At 41.8% G+C, this 20,036-nt stretch overlaps 2 protein-coding genes and 1 long non-coding RNA gene across 5 annotated transcripts in view; 1 reads left to right on the top strand and 2 right to left on the bottom strand.

The window, feature by feature from the left end:
- LOC124259289 overlaps positions 1–20,036 on the top strand; it is a 95,926-nt gene that overhangs the window by 50,925 nt on the left and 24,965 nt on the right. The gene's annotated exons all lie outside the window — the stretch shown is intronic.
- LOC124259287 lies at positions 457–2,278 on the bottom strand. The gene is made up of 3 exons (XM_046693396.1): positions 2,043–2,278; positions 1,222–1,500; positions 457–775 (listed from the first exon to the last, which is right to left on the bottom strand). Exons 1-3 carry the CDS (start codon positions 2,218–2,220, stop codon positions 672–674), a joined length of 561 nt encoding a protein of 186 aa, XP_046549352.1. The 5' UTR covers positions 2,221–2,278; the 3' UTR covers positions 457–671.
- LOC124259288 lies at positions 15,648–19,840 on the bottom strand. The gene is made up of 3 exons (XM_046693397.1): positions 19,604–19,840; positions 17,698–17,928; positions 15,648–17,027 (listed from the first exon to the last, which is right to left on the bottom strand). Exons 1-3 carry the CDS (start codon positions 19,788–19,790, stop codon positions 16,951–16,953), a joined length of 495 nt encoding a protein of 164 aa, XP_046549353.1. The 5' UTR covers positions 19,791–19,840; the 3' UTR covers positions 15,648–16,950.

The following is a 20,036-nucleotide window of genomic DNA, read 5'->3' as shown; positions in this document are numbered from 1 at the left end:
AAAAGTTAGAAATACTATGTAGTTACACGGTATCAAAATAGATTTTGAATGCAGTTTTGGTCACTAGCATTACTGTAACTGTTGTGGAATGAAGGTATAACATCCTTTTAAATGATTACCAGCTTTTGTTTAAAAATCAAAAGAATACATAAATACATACACAAAAATTAAGAATATTTCTAAAACACTTCCTGTGAACGAGAATCAAATGCCACTTGGCATTGTTCATGAAAAGAAACATTAAAATACAAAAGCAAACATCTCTTTCTGATCATACGCCAAGTCGCCTATCAAATGCACTCCCGAACCTTTCAGCCTGATGATACACACTATTTAAACGTTTACAAAGACTTCACATTCATTCAAATGTCAACAAACACATACTTTAACATAATGTCTCTATTCACACATATTACCACAGACGTCCATACATTGTGTAATATATTGGGTTCTTTTAAATCTATCTCGACTGTGGCTGCAATTTATTTTTGAGAATACATTTATGTTTCTACCAAACGAATTAATCCTAAAAACTTTCCTGTACACTGGAAGATCAGCTTGATAGCAGCATGCACAATAGCGGAATCTTGAATCTGTTCCATCATCCTGTGTTATGACCAAGTCAATAATGTCACCAATTAAAATGTATCCCATCCTGGTCAGAGTCCTCATCAGCGTGGTGAGATGTCGTCACCGATTGGTTCAAATCGGTCTGGAAGGTCTGGGTAACCCATTAAATTCGCTTCTATGCCTTCCCGTCGGTCTGCAGATGCTCCTATGGAGACAAAAACACACCGAATGTTGTATTTAAACATGTTTAGGCATTATCCACTACAATCTATATAAAAACAAAGATATGTAAAAAAATTAAAAAGACGGTAAATTATTTACTTATTTAGTAAATTATTAACCTCAAGCTTTCGCCCTCCTGGCATGTATCATGAACTATCTTTTGGTTAAGCATCATATATCTGAACATGCTTGTTAAATCATTGTTGTTACTGAGCATGACGTCATAGCAATTATCCATTGTGACGTCATGACTAGTATATCGCTTGACAGAAGTTGACATTCTATGTTGATATCATTATTCAATTTGTCAAATTCTGTCGACATTTCAACATATATCATCTTACCAATTCGTTGTAAAAAATAACATTCCTTTACTTCATTTAGAAAGTTGTGATCTTATCTTGTCAAATGTCGTAGTTAATGACGTACCTATAGACGAGGCAGATGTTGCAGTGTCCTCCGTCTGAGTATGAATAGGTAAAGCCACGTATGTTACTGATGAGTGAGGTAGAGGTGGCGGTTGTGGGGTGGGCTCGTCAGATGGTGCATCAGTGTGTCGTTGACGATGCCGACGAAGGAGAAACCCGGCTACAATAATACTACAGATCACACCAACAATGGCACATACAACCACTGGCACAATCATGCTTGTACCGTTAACGATTGATTGTTCATTCGCTTGATTTGCATCAGCCACCGATTTGTAATCTGTAATGAAATATATATAACAGATAATAAATTTCCGCCATAGAGAATAATTCCTATTCTCTACTGGCCAAACATCCTACGTGAACCCATAAGCGTGCTCACTGAATACAGCTATGATTAATGTTTGCTCTTTGAAACATGTTTACAAGGGTATATTTAAACTGAATCTTAGTCATGGTGCAAGGACAGCAACACGCTCGCAGGTTTATCTTTTATAATATAATATGATAACATACGTAACAAAAATGATTTTATAAATAAAACGTTTTTTAAAATGCTTAAACCATATATTACACAATAGAGCTGGTTGATTTTGCATCGTTATAGTGACAATAGTCCTTCCTGAGTTATGTCCCTTTCTGTAAATATGTCAGCTTTTCTCTCGTCCATTGACCGCCATGTTTTGACAGCAAACACGTGGTTTTCATTTCCACTCTTATCATTAAGTGCCATGCTACGAAACCGTCAATGAGGAGTATATACGTAATTAACATGAATCAAATAAATACCGTTGAAAATTACCGTTATTAAATGTTACTGACCAGGACAACTTTCTTGACATGCTTTGGCAGTTCCTTGTTGTTCCATAAAGTCACATATAGAAGAACATAGATCACACTTATCCAGTCCAGAGTCCCAATATCTTCCAGGTGAACATGCTTTTCTTCCATCGGATACACTGAAAGCCCATAGAAAAGCCAACCAAGACAGTACTTTCATCCTTGTCGGAAACACATCTGAGGGAAGTCAACAATGCTGGTATATTGTGTGTGATGTTATGAATGAACCACGTTCATAGATTGTGCGTCCTGATTGGACAAATGGAGATGAGGTGTGCCCTAGAGCAAGTCGAAACTCGTATATGGTTAGCTTTGGATAGGTGACAGACAGCAACATTTGAATAAGTGACGGGACAGGGGGTGCAGGGATACGGCTCGGGGTAGAGGGAAGGGGGTGCATTTATGAAATCACAAACTATCTAAGAGTGATTACGGAATATAATGTCACAAGTGAAAATAAGGTTATTGTTGAGTGACATGTATTCAAGTCATGCGTTACAGGTGTACCGTTTTGTGCTACTTAAACATTTGCAATGTTAGTGCTTTGAAACAATTTATCTTAACTTCTGCAAATCTGACCTAAATCTGACCTTGCACCAAAATTGTGTGTTTTAAGTTAAGATGCTCCAGAAGTGCATCCAGTTGGAGAATGTTAACTCCTTCACGTTCATTTTGCGGTACAGTTTCAAATAAAAATGCCAAACAAAGATTTCAGTATTAAGATGACCGCGTCTGCACATCTGTGGCCTTATCGCCATAAAGGCGCGCGTCCCTGTGTGTGTGGGTGGGATGGCTATTTGTATTGGTCCGGACTTAAGCTGATTTTTTCTTGCAAACAAGAGAATTCAGTTTAACATGCTAGCTCAGTGAGATATCATGAGGCAGCTCGACTCGCCAGCTCAGTGAAATACCATGGGGCAGTTAAACATGCAAGCTCAGTGACATACCATGAGGCAGTTGAACATGCTAGCTCAGTGACATATCATGAGGCAGTTGGACATGCTAGCTCAGTGACATATCATGAGACAGTTGAACATGGCTGCTCAGTGAGATAACATGAGACAATTGAGAATGCTAGCTCAGTGCGAAATCATGAGACAGTTGGACCTGCTAGCTTAGTGAGACACCATGAGGCAGTTGAGGCAGTTGGGCATGCTAGCGCAGTGAGATACCATGAGGCAGTTGGACATGCTAGCTCACTGAGATGCCATGAGGCAGTTAAACATGCTAGCTACCATGAGGCAGTTGGACATGATAGCTCATACCATGAGGCAGTTGGACATGCTAGCTCAGTGACATATCATGAGACAGTTGGACGTGCTAGCTTAGTGACATATCATTAAACAGTTGGGCATGCTAGCTCAGTGAGAAACAATGAGACAGTTGGACATGCTAGCTCAGTGAGATACCATGAGACAGTTGTACATGCTAGCTCAATGAGAAACCATGAGGCATTTGGGCATGCTAGCTCAGTGAGATACCATGAGGCTGTTGAACATGCTAGCTTCGTTAGAAACGAAACGCTAGCTCAGTGACATATCATTAGACAGTTGGACCTGCTAGCTCAGTGACATATCATGAGGCAGTTGGCCAAGCTAGCTCAGTGAGATATCATTAGGCAGTTGAACATGCTAGCTCAGTGACATATGATGAGACAGTTGAACATGCCAGCTGAGTGAGATACCATCGGGCAGTTGAACATGCTAGCTCAGTGACATATCATGAGACAGTTGGACGTGCTAGCTTAGTGAGACACCGTGAGGAAGTTGGACATGCTAGCTCAGTGAGAAACGATGAGGCAGTTGGACATGCTAGCTCAGTGAGATACCATGAGGCAATTGAACATTCTATTTCAGTAAGATACCATGAGGCAGTAGTACATGCTAGCTTAGTTAGATAACCGTAGGAAGTTGAACATGCTAGCCCAGTGAGAAACCAGTAGGCAGTTGGACATGCTAGCACAGTGAGAAACCAGTAGGTAGTTGCACATGCTTGTTGTTCAGTGAGAAACCATGAGGCAGTGTTAACTTAGTGAGAAACCATGAGGCAGTTGAACAAGGCAGCTCAGTGAAATACCATGTTCAAGTTAGACATGCTAGCTGAATGAGATACCATGAGACAGTTGAACAAGGCATTTCAGTGAGATACCATTATACAGTTAGACATGCTAGCTCAGTGAGATACCATGATACAGTTAGCCATGCTAGCTCAATGAGATACTATGAGAGAGTTGAGCATGCTAGCTCAGTGACATGCCATGAGGCAGTTGTACATGCTAGCTCAGTGGGATACCATGAGGCAGTTGGACATGCTAGCTCAGTGACATATCATGAGACAGTTGAACATGCTAGCTGAGTGAGATACCATGATACACTTGAACATGCCAGCTCTGTGACATATCATTAGACAGTTGGACCTGCTAGCTTAGTAAGTAACAATGAGGCAGTTGCACATGCTACCTTAGTTCGAAACCATGAGGCAGTTGGACATACTAGCTTAGTGACATATCATTAGACAGTTAGAGAGTGCTAGCTCAGTGAGAAACCATTAGACAGTTGAACATGCTAGGTCAGTGAGATACCATGAGACAGTTGGACATGCTAGCTCAGTGAGATACCATGATACAGTTGTACATGGTAGCTCAGTGAGATACCATGAGGCTGTTGAGCATCCTAGCTCAGTGAGATACCATGAGGCTGTTGGACAAGCTCGCTGGGTGACATATCATTAGACAGTTGCACATACTAGCTCAGTGAGATATCATGAAGCAGTTTGACAAGCTAGCTCAGTGAGATATCATGAGGCAGTTGAACAAGGCAGCACAGTGAGAAACGATGAGGCATTTGGACATGCTAGCTCAGTGAGATACCATGAGGCAGTTGGAAAGGCTAGCTCAATTAGATACCATGGTACAGTTGAACATGCTAGCTCAGTGACATATCATGTGACAGATGAACATGCCAGCTTAGTGAGATACCATGATACAGTTGAACATGCTAGCTCAGTGAGATACCATGATACAGTTGAACATGCTAGCTCAGTGACATATCATGGGACAGTTGGACGTGCTAGCTTAGTGAGAAAACATTAGGCAGTTGGACATGCTAGCTCCGTGACATATCATTAGACAGTTGAACATGCTAGTTCAGTGGGAAACCATGAGGCAGTTGGACATGCTAGCTCAGTGAGATAGCAGTAGGAAGTTGAACATGTTAGCTCAGTGAGAAACCAGTAGGCAGTTGGACATGCTAGCTTAGTTAGAAACCAGTAGGCAGTTGGACATACTTGCTGAGTGAGAAACCATGTGGCAGTGCTAGCTTAGTGAGAAATCATGAAACAGTTGCACATACCAGTTCAGTGACATATCATGAGACAGTTGGACGTGCAAGCTTAGTAGGAAACCATGAGGCAGTTGGGGATGCTAGCTTAGTGAGAAACCATGAGGCAGTTAAAAATAATAGCTTACTGAAGTACAGTGAGGAAGTTGGACGTGCTAGCTTAGTGAGACACCTTGAGGTAGTTGAACAAGCTATCAGTAGCATCAGACAGTGGGACATGCTAGCTCAGTGAGATACCATCAGGCAGTTGGACATGCTAGCTCAGTGAGATACCATCAGGCAGTTGGACATAGCTCATTGAGACACCAGACAGTTGTATACTAGCCTGAGCATGAGACAGTTGACATGCCAGCTCAGGACAGTTGCACTTGAGCTAAGTGAGATAGCATCAGGCAGTTGGACATGCTAGCTCAGTGAGATACCATCAGGCAGTTGGACATGCTAGCTCAGTGAGATACCATCAGACAGTGGGACATGCTAGCTCAGTGAGATACCATCAGGCAGTTGGACATGCTAGCTCAGTCAGATACCATGAGGCAGTCGTACATGCTATCTTAGTGAGATACCATGAGACAGTTGGACAAGCTAGCTCATGACATATCATTAGACAGTTGCACTTGCTAGCTAAGTGAGATATCATGAGGCAGTTGGACAAGCTAGCTCAGTGAGATACGATGAGGGAGTTGAACATGGCAGCTCAATGAGATACCATGATACAGTTAGACGTGCTAGCTCAATGAGATACCATGAGGCAGTTGAACAAGGCATCTCAGTGAGATACCATGATACAGTTAGGCATGCTAGCTCAATTAGATACCATGAGACAGTTCAGCATGCTAGCTCAGTGAGATACCATGAGACAGTTGTACATGCTAGCTCCGTGAGATATCATGAAACAGTTGGAGGAGCTAGCTCAGAAAGATATCATGAGGCAGTTGAACAAGGCAGCTCACTGAGATACCATGACAGACTTGAGCATGCTATTTCAGTGACATAGCATGAGGCAGTTGTACATGCTAGCTCAGTCAGATACCATAGGGCAGTTGGACATGCTAGCTCAGTGAGATACCATGAGGCAGTTGGACATGCTAGCTTAGTGACATATCATTAGACAGTTGGACGTGCTGGCTCAATGAGAAACCATGAGAGAGTTGAACATGCTAGCTCAGTGAGAAACCATGAGACAGTTGGACATGCTAGCTCATTGAGACACCATGAGGAAGTTGTATCTGCTAGCCAGTGAGATACCATGAGACAGTTGTACATGCTAGCTCAGTGAGATACCATGAGGCTGTTGAACATCCTAGCTCAGTGAGACTGACCGACTGACTGAGTTTAGTTTTACGCCGCTTTTAGCAATATTCCAGCAATATCACGGCGAGGGACACCAGAAATGGGCTTAACACATTGTGCCCATGTGGGGAATCGAACCCGGGCCTGGCGTGACGAGCAGCTCAGTGAGATACCATGAGGAAATTGTACTTGCTAGCTTAGTTAGAAACCAGTAGGCAGTTGGACATGCTTGCTGAGTGAGAAACCATGAGGCAGAGCTAGCTTAGTGAGAAATCATGAAACAGTTGCACATGTCAGTTCAGTGACATATCATGAGAGACAGTTGGAAGTGCTAGCTTAGTAAGAAACCATGAGGCAGTTGGAGATGGTAGCTTAGTGAGAAACCATGAGGCAAAGTTAAAAATAATAGCTTAGTGACATACCATGAGGCAGTTGGACGTGCTAGCTTAGTGACATATCATTAGACAGTTGGGTGTGCTAGCTTAGTGAGATACCATGAGGTAGATGGATATGCCAGCTTAGTGAAAAACCATGAGAGGCAGTTAGAAATAATAGCTTAGTGACATACAATGAAGAAGTTGGACGTGCTAGCTCAGTGACATATCATTTGACTGTTGCACATGCTAGCTTAGTGAGACACCATGAGGTAGTTGAACAAGCAAGCTCAGTGAGATACCATGAGGCAGTTGGACATGCTAGCTCAGTGAGATACCATCAGGCAGTTGGACATGCTAGCTCAGTGAGATACCATGAGACAGTTGGACATGCTAGCTCATTGAGACACCATGAGGCAGTTGTATATGCTAGCCAGTGAGATACTATGAGACAGTTGTACATGCTAGCTGAGTGAGATACCATCAGGCAGTTGGACATGCTAGCTCAGTGAGATACCATGAGGCTGTTGAGCATCCTAGCTCAGTGAGATACCATGAGGAAATTGTACATGCTAGCTCCGTGAGATACCATGTGGCAGTTGGACAAGCTCGCTAGGTGACATATCATTAGACAGTTGCACATGCTAGCTCAGTGAGATATCATGAGGCAGTTGGACAAGCTAGCTCAGTGAGATATCATGAGGCAGGTGGACAAGCTAGCTCATTGACATATCATTAGACAGTGGCACATGATAGCTCATTTAGATATCGAGAGGCAGTTGGACAAGCTAGCTCAGTGAGAAAACATGAAGCAGTTGGACATGCTAGCTCATAGGGATACCATGAGGCAGTTCGACATGCTAGCTTAGTTAGATAGCAGTAGGAAGTTGAACATGCTAGCCCAGTGAAAAACCAGTAGGCAGTTGGACATGCTCGCTTAGTAAGAAACCAGTAGACAGTTGGACATGCTTGCTGAGTGAGAAACCATGAGGCAGTGCTAGCTTAGTGAGAAATCATGAAACAGTTGCACATGCCAGCTCAGTGACATATCATTAGTCAGTTGGACGTGCTAGCTTAGTGAGATACCATGAGGTTGTTGGATATAATAGCTTCTTGAAAAAACCATGAGGCAGTTAAACATGCAAGCTCAGTGAGATACCATAAGGCAGTTGGACAAGCTAGCTCAGTGACATATCATTAGACAGTTGCACATGCTAGCTCAGTGACATATCATGATACAGTTGGACGTGCTAGCTTAGTGAAAAAACATGAGGCAGTAGGATATGCTATCTCAGTGAGACACTATGAGGCAGTTGAACAAGCTAGCTCAGTGAGATACCATGAGGCAGTTGAACATGCAGTTGGACATGCTAACTCAGTCAGATACCCTGAGGCAGTTGTACAAGCTAGATCAGTGAGATCTAAACCTTGAGGCAGGTGGACAGGCTAGTTCATTGGCATATCATTAGACAGTTGAACATGCTAGCCCAGTGATATCATGAGGCAGTTGGACATGCTAGCTCAGTGAGATACCATGATACAGTTGAGCAAGCTACCTCAGTGAGATACCATGATACAGTTAGACATGCTAGCTCAGTGAGATATCATTATACAGTTAGACATGCTAGCTCAATTACATACCATGAGACAGTTGAGCATGCTAGCTCAGTGAGATACCATGAGACAGTTGAACATGCTAGCTCAGTGAGATACCATGAGGCAGTTGGACAAACTTGCTAGGTGACATATCATTAGACAGTTGCACATCCTAGCTCAGTGAGATATGATGAGGCAGTTGGACAAGCTAGCTCAGTGAGATATCATGAGGCCGTTGAAAAAGGCAGCTCAGTGAGATACCATGAGGCAGTTGGACAAGCTAGCTCAGTGAGAAACGATGAGGCAGTTCGACATGCTAGCTCAGTGAGATACCATGAGGCAGTAGTACATGCTAGCTCAGTGACATATCATTAGACAGTTGCACATGCTAGCTCAGTGAGATACCATGATACAGTTGAATATGCCAGCTCTGTGAGATATCATTAGACAGTTGGACCTGCTAGCTTAGTAAGAAACCACGAAGCAGTTGCACATGATAGCTCAGTGAGATACCATGAGGCATTTTGACATGCTAGCTCAGTGAGATATCATGAGACAGTTGCACATGATATCTCAGTGACATATCATGAGACAGTTGAACATGCTAGCTCAGTGAGATACCATTATACAGTTGAACATGCTGGCTTAGTGAGAAACCATGAGGCAGTTGCACATGCTACCTTAGTTCGGAACCATGAGGCAGTTAGACATACTAGCTTAGTGACATACCATGAGGCAGTTGGACGTGCTAGCTTAGTGACATATCATTAGAGAGTTGGATGTGCTAGTTCAGTGAGAAACCATGAGACAGTTGAACAAGCTAGCTTAGTGAGATACCATGAGGAAGTTGTACATGCTAGCACAGTGAGATACCATCAGGCATTTGGACAAGCTCGCTAGGTGACCTGTCATTAGACAGTTGGACATGCCAGCTCAGTGAGATACCATGAGGCAGTTGAACAAGGCAGCTCAGTGAGATACCATGAGGCAGTTGGATATGCTAACTCAGTGACATATCATGAGACAGTTGGACATGCTAGAAACCATGAGGCAGTTGGAGAAACCATGAGGCAGTTGGACATGCTAGCTCAGTGAGATACCATGAGGCAGTTGAACATGCTAGCTCATTGACATATCATTAGACAGTTGCACATGCTAGCTCAGTGACATATCATGAGACAGTTGGATATGCCACCTCAGTGAGATACCATGAGGCAGTTGAACATGCTAGCTCAGTGACATATCATGAGACAGTTGGACGTGCTAGCTTAGTGAGAAACCATGATGCATTTGGGCATGCTAGCTTTTTTTGGCATGAGACAGTTGGACGTACTAGCTTTTGAGAAACCTAGAGGCAGTTGGGCATGCTAGATCAGCCACATATGATGAGACAGTTTGACATGCTAGCTCAGTGAGATGCCTTGAGGCAGTTGGACCTTCCAGCTCAGTGAGATACCATGATGAAGTTAGACATGACAGTTCAGTGAGATACCTTGAGGCAGTTGAACACGCTAGCTCAGTGACATATCATGAGACAGTTGGACATGCTATTTCAGTGAGATACCATGAGACAGTTGGACATGCTTGCTCAGTGAGATACCATGAGGCAGTTGGACATGCCACCTCAGGGACATATCCTGAGAGAGTTGGACATGCCAGCTCAGTGAGATACCAAGAGATAGTTGGACATGCTAGCTTAGTGAGACACCGTGATGCAGTTGAACATGCCAGCTAAGTGACATACCATGTGGCAGTTGGACATGCTAACTCAGTGAGATACCCTGAGAGAGTTAGACATGCTAGCTCAGTGACATATTATGGGGAAGTTGGACAAGCTAGCTCAGTGAGATAGCTTAGCTTAGTAAGAAACCAAGAGGAAGTTGTACATGCTAGCTGAGTGAGACACCATGAGGCAGTTGAACATGCTAGCTTAGTGACATACTATGAGGCAGTTGGACATGCTAACTCAGTGACATATCATTAGAAAGTTGGGCGTGATAGCTTAGTGAGATACCATAAGACAGTTGGACATGCTAGCTCAGTGAGATACCATGAGCAATTGGACATGCCAGCTCAGTGAGATACCACGAGGAAGTTTGATATGCCAGCTCAGTGACATATCATGAGACAGTTGGACGTGCTAGCTTAGTAAGATACCATGAGGCAGTTGAACATGCCAGCTTAGTGAGATACCATGAGGCAGTGGAACATGCCAGCTTAGTGAGATACCATGAGGCAGTTGAACATGCTAGCTCAGTGACATATCATTAGACAGTTGGACGTGCTAGCTTAGTAAGAAACCATGAGGCAGTTAGACATGCTAGCTTAGTCAGAAACCATGAGGCAGTTTTGGACATGCTAGCTCAGTGAGATACCATGAGGCAGTTGGACATGCTAACTCAGTGAGATACCATGAGGCTGTTGGACATGCTATCTCAGTGAGATGCCATTAGGCAGTTGGACATGCTAGCTCAGTGACATATTATGAAACAGTTGGACATGGTAGCTTCGTGAGAAACCTTGAGGCAGTCGCACATGCTAGCTCAGTGAGATTACATGAGGCAGTTGGACATGCCATCTCAGTACGATGCCATTAGGCATTTTAACATGCTAGGTCAGTGAGATACCATGAGGCAGTTGGACATACTAGCTTAGTGAGATACCATGAGGCAGTTGAACATGCTAGCTCAGTGACATATCATTAGACAGTTGGACGTGCTAGCTTAGTAAGAAACCATGAGGCAGTTAGACATGCTAGCTTAGTCAGAAACCATGAGGCAGTTTTGGACATGCTAGCTCAGTGAGATACCATGAGGCAGTTGGACATGCTAACTCAGTGAGATACCATGAGGCTGTTGGACATGCTATCTCAGTGAGATGCCATTAGGCAGTTGGACATGCTAGCTCAGTGACATATTATGAAACAGTTGGACATGGTAGCTTCGTGAGAAACCTTGAGGCAGTCGCACATGCTAGCTCAGTGAGATTACATGAGGCAGTTGGACATGCCATCTCAGTACGATGCCATTAGGCATTTTAACATGCTAGCTCAGTGAGATACCATGAGGCAGTTGGACATACTAGCTTAGTGAGATACCATGAGACAACTGGACATGCTAGCTCAGTGAGATACCATGATACAGTTGGACATGCCAGCTCAGTGAGATACCATGAGGCAGTTGGACATGCCAGCTCAATGAGATACCATGAGGCAGTTGAACATGCTAGCTCAGTGACATACCATGAGACAGTCGAACATGCCAGCTCAGTGAGATACCGTTAGATAGTTGGACGTGCCAGCTCAGTGACATATCATGAGGCAGTTGATATGGCTGAAGGTGTTGTTTCTATTCTCTCAGTGGTACAATGTGCAGGTAGGATGTTAAATGCATGAGTCAGAGCACACTGTATTCAATCCGGCCGCCAGGGACTGAATAACGATTGTAATAGCATTTTGGTACAATCCTCCAATCGGCCAGCTGTGGGCGAGTTTTGAATTGTGTGAGAGTTGTCATCTACCAAAACTATCAAATGTTTGTAATAAATGATCATATTTCAGCATGTTATCTATATCTATATCAATGAGCATTTGTACATATTTTCATTTTTCTGTGACGCTCAGATAACTACCTTCCATCCACATGAACCACGGCAATGGTTATCCATATGAAACACGTCCTACCTTCCATCCACATGAAACATATAACATGTTATATTTGGGATTACTTTCTTAGTAAACTACAAATTCTAGTATCTTTTTGGGTTGAGCCCAATCATGGGATTCGAACCCACACCCTCAGAGTCAGGCACCTAATCACCAACACACTAAGTCAGCCGCCTAACCCGTTCAGCCACCGCGACTTCCACAAAATGGAAGTCGGACAACTGGTAGTCTAGACTGCGGACTTTGTTTACCCCTCTGAGAAGTGTAAATTGGCATTGCACCCACGGCCGAAAGGTATGAAAACACAATGCCATTTTAGAAAGTGGTCAAATGTAAGATATGCTATATTTGGGATTACACTTTCTTAGTAAACTACAAATTCTAAAATTGCATTGTGTAATTATACATGAAACACGCTCTCCATCCACATGAAATATGTCATACCTTCCATCCACATAAAACATGGCATACCTTCCTTAAACATGAAACACGGTATTCCTCCCATCCACACGAAGCACGGCAATGGTTATCCACATGCCATACCTTCCATCGACATGAAAAATGGCATTCATACCTTTCTTATACATGAAACATGGCATACCTTCCTTATACATGAAACAAGACATTCCTTCCAAAACCCTCCAAACTGTATGGCCTTTTTGCGAAGAGCTGGTATCATTATATTTGATAGTTATAAACACATGCTCTGTCATAGTATCTTATGATGCCAATCACTGGATTGTCGATGATTTACAGACCGCTGCAATACAGCTGCAATATTGCCAAGTGTGACGTCAAACATACAAACGAACAATCAAACACGTGCTCATAATATAGGCATTCTAAGATCAACTCTGCTCCAAACAGAGATTTCTTATGTTTTATGGATGGGTGAGGGTTTTGTCGCTTTTATTATATTTTCCTTAATTACTCATTCCCTTACGATTGAAAGACCGCTTCTTCCCCTCTTTATGCGTTGTGCAGCTGTCTTGTATTCATATACAGATTTCTTATCGTATCCTTTACAATCAGGAAGTACCAAATTGGGGCAAATGACCCTTTCTTCAATAGCATATCCTTTACACTGAGTAAGAACCAGAGTCGCAGTCTCCGTAATAGTGAGTGTGTGTGTGTGTATGTATATGTATCACTATATATGTTACTATGAAGAAGCTTATGTTTGAGCAATTCTTTTAATATGTTTCGGGATTTTTTTTTCACTTGACTAGAAAGTCAGACCAGACGCCACCTATGTTCACTGTTAACGTATACCATATTGGTTAAGTAACAGAATTTATATGTTTAGAATATACAATTCTACATTAACATGATGATATTTGTAGAGTGATAGAATGTTCAACTATTTAGAAAGTATTTCATTATCCAGAAGGTGACATTTGTTAAGTAACAACACGCATACGGAGAATGCAACGGTGTGGCATCTATTCGTTCGTTGTAAGGTTAAAGCTTCCCACTGTCACTATACCGAATCACTGCCTCGATATACGTCTCCATACAGACGGTAAACTCTACACTTGCATAACATAAGAAATGATCATTGGATTAGACCATAACTAATACATTATACAAATAATAAGAACAGGTTTTCCCTTGCGTCCTTATAGACACTGTAGGAGTACCCCTTCAAGCGAACATAAAGATGGACTACCAATACATCTATGCACATAGCATTCATTAGAGCCCAAAGCTAGGTAACACAGGCTACAGCTGTGAATGTGCATACAGCTCAACACAGCTAGGTCCCGGGCATATGGCCTAACGGTAGCGCCCCACTATCACGGCTAGCTGTCCTAGTTTCAGCTGACAAAATGGCGCGAGGGGTGGATACCCGTCCTGCACAATCTGTCCACCGCCGGATCCGACCCAGTGAGTATGTATTTAGAGCGGCTGTTATGACAATTTAGTTCGGTTATCTTGTTACTTCACGAAATGTACATAAATGCATATATGCACCTGTGTACGTGGCCGTCTGTTAAACATATTTACGCTGTTGATTTTGAAGGTTGCAGGTTGCTAAGAAGGTTGTCTACCTTCCAAACTAAAGCCCTCCTTTTGAGCTCAAACCCATACATAATAACAACAATGTTTAATGAGTTTCAAAGTTTTATAAGATATACTTTAAGAAGTTCAACATTTCTTTCTGTGCTTTCATGCCGAATAATGCACCTGTCAAATGCACAATTTACCTTAAATTGAACTTGGTTTTATTGAAAATAGGTTAACTAGATAAGCCCCTATTTAACCATTGTACATGAACTCCCCTTTCTGTTATATATCCAGTTTTATTGTACCAGCTGCAGAAATTGGTTCGTACTGAATATGCATTAAGTCCATGAATATTCAATTTTGTGACGTCATGCAGTTTAACAGCCATGTTTGTTTGACCTCTGACTCGGTGATGCAAAGCTTGTATCTGAAAATATTAGTTTGACATTATAACAGAATATAACTTAAAGTATATATTTTTTCATAAACATCAATATCATTTTACAGAAAATGTCATTCACAAGAAATTTTAAGCTTTTTCATTTCTTGGTGTGCATCATTAATGTTATTTACATAAATTGTATATTGGTCACATCATAAAACGTAAAGGCAGAATCCTCGACACACGTCGTTTTCAGAACTAACTTCGATGTCCTCACGTATCCAAGTAAATGGGTGACATCTTTGAGAGGCTGGGACAGCGTAGGTACAGGTTACACACCACCAAATGTTTTCCCATAGACTTCTATAGTAACCTTATAAATTTTTTAAAAATAGACAAGCTATCAACAGCCATTCCATGTACACATGGGTACACTCTGGCCTTTAAACTACAATAAAACACAATATCAGGCCAACTTGTCTTGGCTCGTTTTGCGAGGACAGGAAGCGGAACACATCAACCCCAGTTCCGCACCAAATGTCACCTACTGGAAAATATCTGTACACACAATAAGCATAAGTCATGGTGATGAAAATGACAGCACTGAATACTTAAAATTGTGGTCAGATTTAATTGCTGGTTGGATATGCTTTTAAAAAACATAAACATCTTACACTATTTCATCCAATCACAGCTGTCACATGTCTCTATCTCTTCATTTGTTTACATACACTTCTCGCTCAGTGAGCAAGCGATTCTCATTTAGTGTAGTATAACCTGTATATCTCCTGGCAAGGGTTATCAACACTGCAAAAACAAGGTCAAGTCATGCCGGTGTTCTAGGTGATGCTGACTTGTGACGTAGGCTATCATAAGTTCATATGAAAGTTTCCATGGAACTAAAACTGATATTTGCAATTTAACACCAACTTCTTTGTATTTCATGCATTTTATTTTGAACAAAACAACATATTCATATAAATCCTTCATAAAAAACCCAGAAAATACATGATGGTATGTACAGTTTGACACAGTTTGATGCTGCCCAGTAACAACGGCAGTCACGACGAGGAAGGAATGTTGCCAGTGACGCCGACGTTTTCCTGAATTACACACTGTAACGCAGACAACAAGATAATAACACCAAGTCTTTGTCAGACATAAAGGTGTGAAAACTGGCAGTATGATGCAGAGGGCCACTTATTGTTAGGTATACTGATGAAAATGTAACATCACTCACTCACTCATTCATTCATTCATACATTTGACGATGTATGTAACGGCATTATCAATATACATCAACAAGTAGTACATGCACGTTGGTAGAAATATCATCTTATATACAAAAACACGTAAAAAATAAAGAGGAGGAACACATTTTAAGGATTTGCAACAGAAACGACGTTTCGGTGTAGATCAAGCAAGTGCAATGTACTAAGCAAGCACTTGCTTGTTAACGGATTAGCATCTGAACTGAAACGTCGCATCCATTTGCAGTACAGAAAACGTGTTCCTCTTCAACATACCAGCTTTTAATGCCGATTAAAATAGTATAACGTATCTATCTATCTTTGGCAACACTTTCAGCCAAGGGCTGCAATGAAGCCCTTAAATACTTCACATTCGGGGAATATCGAGGCAAAGTCCATGTTGTTTTTTGGTAATCATTGCCGTTGAATGTTCTTATTTGGCATGTGATGAATCGGTCGAGACAAACCACTACACCGGAAGCAATGCCATGAGGTCATCCCTATCACACATTGTAGTAACAGTTCAAGCTGTTACAGTCAATATTTGGAGGTTATATCCAGCATGATATTTCTACGTAGACAAAAGTTATTACTGATTTCCCATTTTAACTTGTAACATATGTTCCCGTGTTTATTCGTGAGATCCCTTGACTTGCCCTTGCATGTGTTTGTAACAGTAGTCACCAGTGTGGTGGTATATGTACATGGCATCTTTACTGATTGATATGCATGTAGTCCGTTCAATGCAGTCAGCCTTTCGCGATATTTTAAAATATGGTAAAAGGTTTCGTGGCTTTAATTATTTTCATAGCGGTCAGTGCGTAGTCTCTTTAGCCACAATTCACTTGACAGTGTTGCGTTCTTCGGAGGTACCAGTACCCTAGGGTTGTAGATACGCCAGGCTGACACGTCAAAATGTAATTGGGTGCACCACTCCCAAATTTCGCACAAAGGTCATGTTGTCCTAGGAGGTCCGAGGAAGAATTTCAGTGAGCACCATCGTTGACTGGAATACCTCGGTCCAGTTCATGGTCTTGCTCCTCCTGTCTGTTTTCCCTCGCGTCTAAAAAATGAAACTCGTGTAATCACTTTGGCAGTCAAGCAGATATCAGATTCTAGAAAAACTTACCACGCTATTTTTTTAAAAAAGGGTTAGAACTGCTTTACTCGTTAATGTGGCGTTGAACACCGCCGTCAGCAGTATCCTAACTCCTCTTGCCTTCACAAGCAACCAAGTCAACGAGTCCAACCACCCGTCCAGTTTAGAGATGAGGGGGACTTATTTTAATCATAGTCGGTATTGGTTGTTTTTGTACAGAATCCTGCAGAAAACTCATCCAAATGGTTTTGACGGGATGTTTATAAACACACTGCTTTTGTCAGCTCTGATAAAATTGAGGCTAAACAGCTAAAAGAAAGGAAATGCAGAAGTCATACAAATATATATTATAAATGTAATTGCAGGTTAATGTAACTGATCGAAATGATATAGTAGATACAATCTCCATGCAACTATTAATGTGAATGGGGCGGTAGGGTAGCCTAGTGGTGAAAGCTTTCGCTCGTCACGCCGTAGACCCGGGTTCGATTCCCCACATTGTGCAATGTGTGAAGCTTATTTCTTTTGTTCCCCGCAGTGATATTGCTGGAATATCGCTAAAAGCGGCATAAAACTATACTTACTCACTATTAACGGGACCATATTACCCGTACAATATTTAATGCATACGTACGTCCAGTGGACAGCATTGGTGCTGATGTGTCCAGAATTTGAGATGGAACTGTTGCAGCACGACTCCGTCGACTACGACGTAGGAGAAGTGCTCCTGCAATAATACTGATGATTATAATGCTGGCAGCCACCGACACACCAATCGTGACTCCGTCTGTCGACTTAGTGTCCTTGTTCTCGATAGGTGCAATGTCTTCAGGCTTCGGGGGCACATCGTGGGAAGATTTGTAACCTGCAACACGAAAGGCACTAATACAGGATACAAGTTCTACTTGGTATTTACAGTGACTCTGGGAAAATAGTATTTTGTTACGAATCGGATAACGAATGCTACCGCATACAGAAAAAATCACTCTTTCTAAGTGATTGATATGTGTGGAAATATTTGTGATGAAATAACGAAAAAAAAATCATTTTAGCTTTGGAATTGGATCTTGCTTGAACTTGACCCTGATGTTAACAGCATTCAATCAGCCTGACCATCCGGTCCTCGTGTAAACCGTAATTCTTATGAAACCTGTCGGCTAATCTGCCTCGAAATCAAACGGGGTTATTTTATAGTTGTAAGTTTATTTTTTGTTCTTGGATTAACCATGAAGTTCTGCTTTTTAGCTCTTCGCTTTTGGGATACGACGATATGCACCAGTCACGTCAGTGACCTAGACTAACGTTTAGTCTCTCATTATATAAACTTTAATGGAAATTTTAATTTAAATTGAAAAGGAGTCCATCTGAAAAGGAAGATTCAGATGAACCTGAGGATATCTTGCTTTATTGTAGACGGGCTTGGCGGAAGGGAACATAGTGTGGTTCGAGGACTGTGAGACAGTTCTAACCCGGATCTTCAGGGATAGAGCAGTTTGATCGCCTCATAAGAGCAGATTGGTGTACTGGGGTCACATTTCGTTTCCGTACGTTGTTGTGGTAAGCAGTGGTAGTATCACATGTATATTTTGTGTGATAATTTGAGTCTTATGCACTTAAGGATTTGGAAATAAAGGTTTAATGATTTTATAAACAAATGGATCAATGTTATCGACAGGGTAAATTCTAGAATTGCATTGGTTTAATCCAAAAGAACGGACAAATATCTGCCACAGTTGAAATATGGCATTTGGCCATATATCCAAGAGAAGGATAGAAAAAATGAACTTTCATCATTTTACAACGAATTGTATCTATACAACTCCAGGCATCCTGGTTAAACATTTAATAGTGGGACACACGGTCTTGTTGAAGGGGCTTTCACGAGTTAATTCCCTTGTTTGGCGTGCATACAGCTTGAGCGGAAAGAGGCAGCTTTTGATTGGAAGGTAGGTGGAGTTATCTAACCGCCGATTGGCTGACATCTGTAACTTGTCAGCTCTATATTTGGCAGGTTCGCGAATGTTCGTGAATGTTCTATCATTTTCTTTAGACTAGACCTGTGGTGAATCAAGGAATAACACAAATATAATTGAATAACTCCTTTCATTCTCCACTGGGGTTCATACGTCGTGTCATTTATTAACACGCGTGTTTGAGAACGCACGATGTAGGGCTCATTCAACTGGTAGCCATGTTGTGACAGACCGAAACCACGTGGACCCTCTCTTTCGTTCCGCAGCAATGAATAGACATCGAATGGGATAAAAGTTTCAATCCTCCCTACATCGAAGATGAGCAAATGCATACAGACATTATACATATTCATAATGACATACATTGTCACGTCTGTTTAAGCAAAGCACGGTGTGAGTAATGTTCGACAAATTTGACAGACAGAATTTTAAAGCACCTGGACCCCACCTAAACCCCTGGCGCGATGAATAAAAATCGAATTGGATATATACTGAAGCCTCTCTCGCGAGGGAGAGAAACTTCAACTGACTCGTCAAACGATGAACAACAGATATTTTTTTACCAACCTGGGCAATTGCTTTCACATGACGTGACCGTCCCTTGTTGTTCCATGTAGTTACATATACTAGAACACTGATCGCACTTTCCAAGGGCGTGGTCCCAATATGTCCCTGGGGGACAAATGCCCCTCCCTTCCACAAACACCACAATCAGGGCGAAACAAGCAAAGGAACTCGGAGACGTTATCGCCATCCTAAAACTTTCCAAGAGTAGCCTGTTTCGGAAGTTGAAACGGCGAATGTTGTGAACTATGACATCAAATCTGATTGGCTCACAGAGATTAACACTCTTAGGAGGTTTTAACAGACGTGTATTGACATGTCAATATACTGTTTTCCATAGTTTGTACAACTGATAGTGTTATATTTATATTGATTAGAAAATTGGATATGGTATCGGTGAAAACCGTAGCTGAACACTTACAAAAACAGTGAAAGG

Source organism: Haliotis rubra, unplaced genomic scaffold, assembly GCF_003918875.1.
Source record: "Haliotis rubra isolate DU_JTF1 unplaced genomic scaffold, ASM391887v1 Scf716, whole genome shotgun sequence".
In the NCBI taxonomy this organism is placed as follows: Eukaryota; Metazoa; Mollusca; class Gastropoda; order Lepetellida; family Haliotidae; genus Haliotis; species Haliotis rubra.
The sequence above is the reverse complement of the archived record's forward strand: the minus strand, read 5'-3'. Positions and strand labels throughout refer to the sequence as shown.